Below are 8,321 nucleotides of genomic sequence, written 5' to 3'. Positions count from 1 at the left end.
GCTAAACTTAGTGAGTAGAGCTCGTAACTCAGGGGAGAAATCAGTAGTAGGTGTAGGTGATGTGTCCTTAGGAACCACGGTGACGTGGAAGCACGTGGCATTGCCGAGTTTACGGAACAAGCGTCGAAGCTGAGGTGGAGTCATCATCCCCATTTTAGCGTCCTTATCTCCTCGCAATTCGACCAGGCTACCTTGGTGAAAGAATTGCATGGTTAAGGTTATAATTGGTGAGAACGGGACCTAGTGATTGCAACCATTGAACGCCCAAAATGACATTGGCACTGACGATGGGCAAGACGTAGAGGTCCACCGTGAAGGAGGCTGTCTGGAGGTCGATGGTGACCGCCTCACAAAGCCAACAACACTCCAATTGTTGGCCATTACCCACCATAACCGAAAGAGGAGTAGTGGTGCGAAAAGGGAGTCCGAGTTAGGTGACGAGGTGCTGCTGGATGAAATTGTGGGTGCTCCCACAGTCCACTAGGAGGAGCACTGCCTGGCTGGAAATCGTACCCACCACTCTGATGGTCTCAGGTGCCAAATGGTCCGCGCTAAGGAATTGAGGCTGAGTTGGGCCAGGGGTGGATCAGGTTCAATGGATGGGTCAGGGGTCGGGTCAAGGTGTTTATTGGTATTGCCAGAATCGGCCATGAGAACAGCAACGAGAGCACCAAATGATAGGCTCAAATTCTAAAGCTGATTTAATAGGCCAGCACCTCCAGAATAAAGGAAGAAGGAGAAGCCGATAAGGAAGGAAAAAATAAGTATCGAAATTTTTCATTGCTTGCTTGCTTATTACATTGTTTATTTATAGTGCTTCCTAGTAATAGAATTGTACTAATTGATTCCCAAGGAATATTACACTAACGGAATTTGTTAGGTTGTCCCCTGATAGCAGACAACACTAAGGATAGCAAGGATCCTGAGCTTTTGTCCGTTTCTTCATACGTAGTCACTGAGGTATGCTGGTTTTGTGAGCTTCCTTTTGGGTTTGTCCTCTATTTGCACCTCCCTTTTTGTCTTTGTGGCTGTTGAGTCTGGTTCCGTATCAGTAAGTCATTGAAATCTAAGAATATAAGTACCCCTAAAATGCGGCCACATGGTATACCAATTGATTGCATTCATTGGCAAGAACATTTAAATCCACTTGAAGGGCAGTATGAAACATGCCACATAGCGAACGAGCGATACCTCAACTGTATAAACACATGACATACCCATTTCTTGACATTCATCAACCCTTAACATCATTGTCTTAAGATTACTTTGAAATGCCATAAACAACTCCTTAGTGATGACCTCAGCACCAGACCTCTTAATTGCATGGAAATCAATCTCTAAACCCAAACTCCCAACTTTAGAGTCATAATCAACTTCAACCTCGTGGAAGCGAAATAAGTTAAAAACCTTTGAAATTGCTGCACAAAATTAGTCAAAGTACTCCTATAATCAACATATTTCCCAAGGTGAATGAAAGGCTTCACATTGATGTAGTCCAAATACCTGCAAAGAAATTTCCATGGTTGTGAGCTGGAGACCACATGTTCCTTTTCTTATATAATTCTGCCACCCAATTATTCTCCTGCAACCCAAATGTTCTAACCATGTCATTCCATTTAGTTCAAAATCACTAACTTCAAGATAACATAACATTACTCTTTTCAAATATGGCAGAATGTCATTGTTGTTCAAATTGCTTTGTGCATTTCGCAACAAATGGCATGCTCACAGCCGGTGATGTACATTTGGAAAGACACATCGGTAGCATTCCTCATTGCAAGATCACCATATGTGATCTCCGAACATGCAGCTCTCCCCTTCATTGCATCCGAGAATTGCTCCATCAACCACACATAAATTTCTTCAGATTCATTTATTACTAGTGTTTGATTATGATGATTAACTCTAGATAACATCACAAGTGGACAAAGATACTTGTTCTTATATGTAGCATCAAATACTAGCACATCACCGAGTACCTGATATTTCATTTGGCTCTCGATGTCATACAAAAATAGATGTTGGAGTTTGTTATCATCATCAACCTGTACGAAACATACAACATCAGATCAGTTACATACAACTCCTTGAAGAATTTAAATGCACCTTCAACATCTAACTTGTACCCACGGCAGATTCTGTGAACTTGATTACATAGGTCTTTTCTCACAAATCGTACATTCTCGTAGCCACCGGAAGTGTTTGCAAAAGCAACATATATTTGAGGAGGCCTAATGCCAATTGTTATGTAATTCTCAATTTCAATTAAATCAGCCTCGCTAATTTTTCTGTGTCCAGGCATCAATGCACAAAGCTTTGGTCCAACAACTCATGAACATGAACAGAAATAAGTAAAAATCATTATAACCAATTTTCTGGATAAAATATGTAAACCATTATCTCCATACCATATTTCAAATTCTCTTCACAACATTCTACTCTTTCTACTTTGTTCTATGTCAATGATACTATATTATAAAAAGAAAGCAAAAAACTAAACAATTAATGACTACTCACCAAACAAAATGCAAATGCAAATGCAAATAAAAGCAATCCCGATCATAACACACAAATGCCCAACAATCACACCACCTAGAACGACCTTGATCGCACGGAAGACGGTTACACCGGCGAGGGCCACACAACTCTCCAGAACGAAACGGCCAGAGGAGAACGTCGCACAGGAAAAAACAAGGGCTTCCTTAGAGAAATTGGACTCAACCGGAGGGAAAGCTACTCTACAAGGCTCGTACAACAAAGAACCAGAGAGACCACATGGAATCAAACATGCGTCTGACAGAAGTCTCCACGTCAAAAGCCCGCACAAAAACCAGACCCGCTTGCCAACCTATTTTATTATTTAAAGAACAACTAATAATTACTTTGGTACAGGTCTACCCTTTAAAATTTTAAGTCAAAAGATAATATATATATATATATATATATATATATATATATATATATATATATTAAGAATTAAATTCTTATTATTAAAGTTTAGTGAATTAAACGTAAAATAGAATATTATATTTTAAAATCTTAGTTGAATGAATGTAGTTTTGTTTCAATTTTTAAGAGAACTTATTTATTATAGTTGATGTTAATTTTGTTATTAAATAAAAAAAGATTTAGTGAAGAAACAACACATAAAGAGAGAATGTGTTAAAAGAGAGATTATGAATTAAAGTTACTTTATTGAGAGAAGTGTATTTATGTGAGAATTATCATTGCTTATAATTATTGTGTGAGATATTTAAATTTATAGAATGATACATTATTTGGAGTGAATTATAATCTTGTTATCACTTTTGTGATAAGAAAATATTTTAAAGACTGTTACATAGGCAAAAGTGAAGAATCACGTTAAATTCTTATTTGTTATTATTTTCTTAAAGTGTAATTTTTGTTGTGTTATAAAGAATTTTGTTCAAAACTTTGACATAATTAATGATTATGTCCTATTTTGACAATTTGGTAAAATGGTCTTCCTTGCTAATGCATCTGACTTCCCTTTGGCCTTTCTTCATGTTATTCTGACACAGAATATGTCAAGCTCTTAATCAATGGCTCTTAAGATGTTAAACAATACAAATCATTAATGTACTTTGGTTAGTTTAATTTTTTAAAATAGTTCAGTAATGTAGACATATCAATTAGTAAAAGCACATAATATACCACTTTACAATGACTACTGCAATTACAACATTGATTGAGGGCTCCCAGAACACAAGCTCAGTGTAATGGTTGCCTTTTCTTATTTTGCTAGCTTTGTAACTTATAAACCTTATTTTCATATTCAATAACCAGTTAACCAATAAGTCTGGTTTATAGGAATGATATATATTTGATCAAACAAGTCTATATTCCAGGGTGGTCTTTTAGATCAAAAACACGGTTCTGGCAAGAAGGGTTGCAAGGATAATTGCAATCCACGTGACGGAAAGAACTTCGACCATAAAACCAGTCTCCCACTGCCTTGGCAATAGTCTGCAGAATGTAAATGTAATGCATACAAGTTATCTTTTCAACTCAATACTAAAGGAAGTAATAACAAAAACACCACACAAAAAGGCTTATATTATGGAAAAGGAAGAAAATAATGCAATATCTTACCGTATTGGCAAGCTGTGGAGAGTCACTCTTATACCATGTCTCCTGTGATTCTGTTTGGCAGTGAGCATAGCAAGAGTCTATGAACATTCCTTTAGATGAAGAGTCGCCTACCACACTCACAGCCTTTTCGAATTCCGACTTGAAGTCTAAAAATCACAAAACTGTTCTTGTTACAGGATATTAGTTAAAAATTAGTTATTTAATTGGATTGTAGGCTCTCTAATGAGCTCTGTAAATACAGATCAAACCCTCTCTCATTTGTATCTTTAATTCGATCAATTGGAGAATGCTATTCTATGCCACTCGCCTTCTCTATTTCTAACTCTATGGTGTATGGCCACACTTTGTTGGTGTCACTTGCATTTGCTCTGAAGATTCTGATTCTTTCACTCAAAAGGAGTAGAAGTGTTGAAAAATCTCAGTCTGGAACCCTACTAGAAGCTTTTACTGAAATGAATGACCCTTTAACATGTACTTTTTTTTTGTTTTTCATTCTCATGCCAGTGTTTTAAAATTTTAAGGGCTGTGAACAAATTACATACATCAAGTGGTGACAAAGGCATGGCAAATTTTAGACTGTTTTCTAGGATTGATTAGAAGCATAGTGAAATTCTTTTATGTGTAACAAAATTCGATTATAGATGAGCTATTGAGATCAGAAACTGTTTACCTTGCATTTTACTTAGTTGATCAGGTGAGCAGTTGCTTATATCAAGCTTGCAGCTATGCCAACTGTCACTGGGATCAGCAGAGCCAGGTACAAAGATGTTCTGAATCTGAATCAAAGCAATATCTTGAGGATTAGAGTAAAAGACTAGAAGGATATCTCCACTTAAGAGGTTAAAACATCAAATGAGAACATCTTTGACATGAGTTACTAAGCCTAGTTTGAGTTCGCAAACATGATTCAGCTTTCATCAACATACGTTTCAGAGAGTACTCTTTTGAAAACAAAAAAGATTCTTAGTGAATCAGAAAAGACTAAGATGAAGAGAATATGTAGAGTAATTTGCCTCAATTTCTGATCGTATACCAGTTGGTTTTGCTTGAACGAATTTCATCCATTAGTTAATCAAGCAACTATAAAATTTTGCACTTAGAATTCTGGGTCCAGATTAAGGTCTATTATCTTCAAGTTCTGAATAAATCTGTCCCAGAAAACACGCAAGTATGCGTCTTGTGATCATTACTTAACAAATATATCCACCAATTAATGAAAAAATATAACATGGCTTAAAAAATTTCTTATATGGCCTATATATTCTAAAGCAACACCACTCTTGAAACAAACTGAAACTTCTTGAGCTACAGAATAATCCAACCTGCCATGAGTCATAGGCTGCATTTACAACGAAGATTGGAGTACTGATATGTGATGCCACATATTGTGGGAAAAAGCACTACACAACAATAATTTAGAAGCATCAGTAACACCGAAGAAGTTACAAAGCTAGAAGGAAAAATTACAAATTTACAAGTGACAAACTTACTAGTTCTGGGCTGAATTTTGAAGTGCAGGATGAGGGCAAATTCTTTGCTGAGCCCTAAAATAATGATTATAAAAAAATAAAAATCAATCTCTATCTAAAGAAAGTTTTAGTCAATAGAAAATAATCAAAAGAGAAAAGACATGCAAGTACATGAGTTGAAACAACTTCACTGTAGAACTTTTCGATGAAATGTGTTCCTGAGATATCCTCTCTGGTGTACAACAACACATTAAATCATTCAATGATCTAAGGAACTATAAAAACTAAGGGAAAAGAGTGAGTGAAAGCCAATTAGAGGAGCATACACATTGACAAAATAACCAGCATCTGGAACACATTTCACATTAGCTTCAGAAGGCAACAGATTTTTAAAGCGATCACAGTGTAATATTGTAGTCAGTCCTCCAGCTGAACAGCCAGAGAGAATAGCCTGCAAATACAAGTTTCAGTTAGTACTGAAAGAAAAAACCAATCAGAAGGAAGAAAAAAAGTGTCAAGTCATCAATGTCTCGTACATTTTCAGCCTTTTCCAATCCTTTTGCTAGTAATTCTTCCATTACAGCTGAAAAAATCCTTGCTCCTCTGAAGTGCAAATTGGTTGTCTGATATATATACATCACATTATACAAATCTCATTAGAAAGAAAATTGGAAAAATAAAATTTACAAATGCTTAATATTTTCCTTGTAACTTAATTTCAAATTCCTTTGCATTTTGCAAAACTTACTTGATCAACTTCTTCCACATCACCAGTAAACGATGACCCATCACAGTACCTAACCTTGACTCTATTCCAATTGTAGAAATCTGAAGTTTATAAAAATCGTTAGAAAGCTAAGCAAAATTGTTAGAGTTCATAAGGAGAAACAATATATAGATTAGAAGATAATACCTGGATTATACTCTTGTTCGTTGCTTAAAATTGCAGAAAAGTAAAGATCCTCCATTTGCTTAGATGAACCTAAGCGACTATCCTTACGGTAAAGGCAACTCTCTACATTGTTGCACCATCCTCCTCCCTAAAATAAATTCCAATGAAGATCATTACCAAGAGAAGAGAACTTTCCACGGTTTGTCCAAAACAAAGAGAACAAACAATTGACAATTTTGACATTTAAGAATTACTCAACAGATGAAGTAGTTGTATTGTACTAATACACATAACAAAAACAATAGAAATACATAAAACAAGTATAAGAATTTTTTCGTGTTAGTAAAAGACATACCTCAATGTGAACAATCCAGTTCTTAATCCCTTCTTCAAATCCGTTGTCAAAGTGGTATGCTGGGGGGCTTCCATCCAAACAAACTGCATGACACGTTAAGCTTCAATTTATCATCTATCATATAAATATTACTAAAAATAGTAACACTGGAGAATTAAAGTTGCATAATATCACAACTAAAATTTCTCACCAGCTCCTTTTGATTCTGCATTCTTCACCAAAGTCAATGGAACAAGAGATCCTTCTGCCTTAAGCAATAGCAGTACACAAACTAGAAGATTTAACCATTTGCTGATTCTTGCACTCTCCATTCAGCAAAATTGAACCAAAAGAAAAGGAATAAACCTGTGCATAGAAAACAAGGAACACAGGGTGCCTTATGTAAAAGAATCAATATGGTATATAACTAATTTACATAAAGCAAAATTATTATTTTGGCTGGTCAAAAAGAAAAACAAGAGCTTCATTAATTAATAACAATATATTTCATTAATTACTGTGGAGAACCTTTAATAGAGAAGAAAGAGTATCATTTCAAAACTCGTCATGCAAGAAAATAAAGACCAAAATATACACAAAAAAAAGAGAAAGAAAACAGAGATCATAGAATGAAAATTATGGACTAGGTAAAGCTTTCTTAGATAAGAAGACTTGTTTTCTTGTTGGAAAAGGCAGATGAAATACTTCAAATCTTTTCCACAATAACAGAATTACGAACTCTTTCTTCTTTTTAGAACCAGAAAGTTAAGCAAATTCAATAAACTAGCCCAGAAAAAAAAATCCAATATTAATGCAAGTTAAATGAGGCACCCCAACCCATTGGTAGATACAATGAAATTACCACAAACTGCCATGCATTATTAGATCTGAATATGATCATAATAACATCACAAAACCTTCATGGATTATAGTTATAGCCTAGAAACAAAACACTGGTCCCATTTCAACACTACCTATATTAACAACAGTTTACTATAGAGCAATATTCAATAACTTTTTTTATGTTTTCTACAGCCCAAAATAAAAACAAAAAACATAACCTCCTTCTTCCAACCCCACAACAAGAAATGATCAAAAGAGTAGAAAAAATGAAAACAATAAGGAAAAAGCATATGGAGAGAATGAAGGTCACTAGGAGGACCTGATGAAAAGGAAGAAGGGGTGGTGTGGTTTGAATTAGAATGTGAGTGAAACTGAGTTGAGGGTGGTGACTTATAAAATGCGCCATGGGGACACGGAATTAGTGACTTGCTGAGATAGGCAATGGTTAAGGACAAATGGGAAACAATCTCTTTGGGAAGTTTGAGTGGAAAATTGGATAAGAACGTATAGAAGGAGAGAGTATGCTCTTGGATTTTCGTTTTCTCATTTCTGGGCATTGTATGTGATTTGTGGCCCTCTAGTGGGAAAGCGACTTAGAAACAATACTACTTTGTCAACTTAGATCAGTTAAGAACTCAAGAGACAACAGTCATATATGAATTTGTTAATG

The 8,321-nt window shown here is 35.4% G+C and overlaps 1 protein-coding gene across 1 annotated transcript; it reads right to left on the bottom strand.

Moving 5' to 3' along the window:
- Positions 1–3,631: 3,631 nt before the first annotated feature.
- Positions 3,632–8,063, bottom strand: LOC114389489 (pectin acetylesterase 8-like). The gene is made up of 13 exons (XM_028350181.1): positions 7,971–8,063; positions 7,020–7,174; positions 6,830–6,912; positions 6,496–6,622; positions 6,331–6,410; positions 6,119–6,205; positions 5,909–6,033; positions 5,754–5,814; positions 5,604–5,657; positions 5,436–5,513; positions 4,784–4,889; positions 4,114–4,259; positions 3,632–3,987 (listed from the first exon to the last, which is right to left on the bottom strand). The coding sequence occupies exons 2-13, from the start codon at positions 7,138–7,140 to the stop codon at positions 3,859–3,861; spliced, it is 1,197 nt and encodes a 398-aa protein (XP_028205982.1). The 5' UTR covers positions 7,141–7,174; positions 7,971–8,063; the 3' UTR covers positions 3,632–3,858.
- Positions 8,064–8,321: the final 258 nt, after the last annotated feature.

Source organism: Glycine soja, chromosome 16, assembly GCF_004193775.1.
Source record: "Glycine soja cultivar W05 chromosome 16, ASM419377v2, whole genome shotgun sequence".
Classification (NCBI taxonomy): domain Eukaryota; kingdom Viridiplantae; phylum Streptophyta; class Magnoliopsida; order Fabales; family Fabaceae; genus Glycine; species Glycine soja.
The sequence above is the reverse complement of the archived record's forward strand: the minus strand, read 5'-3'. Positions and strand labels throughout refer to the sequence as shown.

What these genes read in the sequence shown, in the direction of transcription:
- LOC114389489 (XM_028350181.1), bottom strand. Translation starts at nt 7,140, where the DNA reads ATGGAGAGTGCAAGAATCAGCAAATGGTTAAATCTTCTAGTTTGTGTA. An exon ending in ACTGGATTGTTCACATTGAG is followed by an intron (nt 6,623 to 6,829) that starts GTATGTCTTTTA and finishes AATTTATTTTAG; the next exon opens with GGAGGAGGATGGTGCAACAA. An exon ending in ATGTGGAAGAAGTTGATCAA is followed by an intron (nt 6,206 to 6,330) that starts GTAAGTTTTGCA and finishes TATATATATCAG; the next exon opens with ACAACCAATTTGCACTTCAG.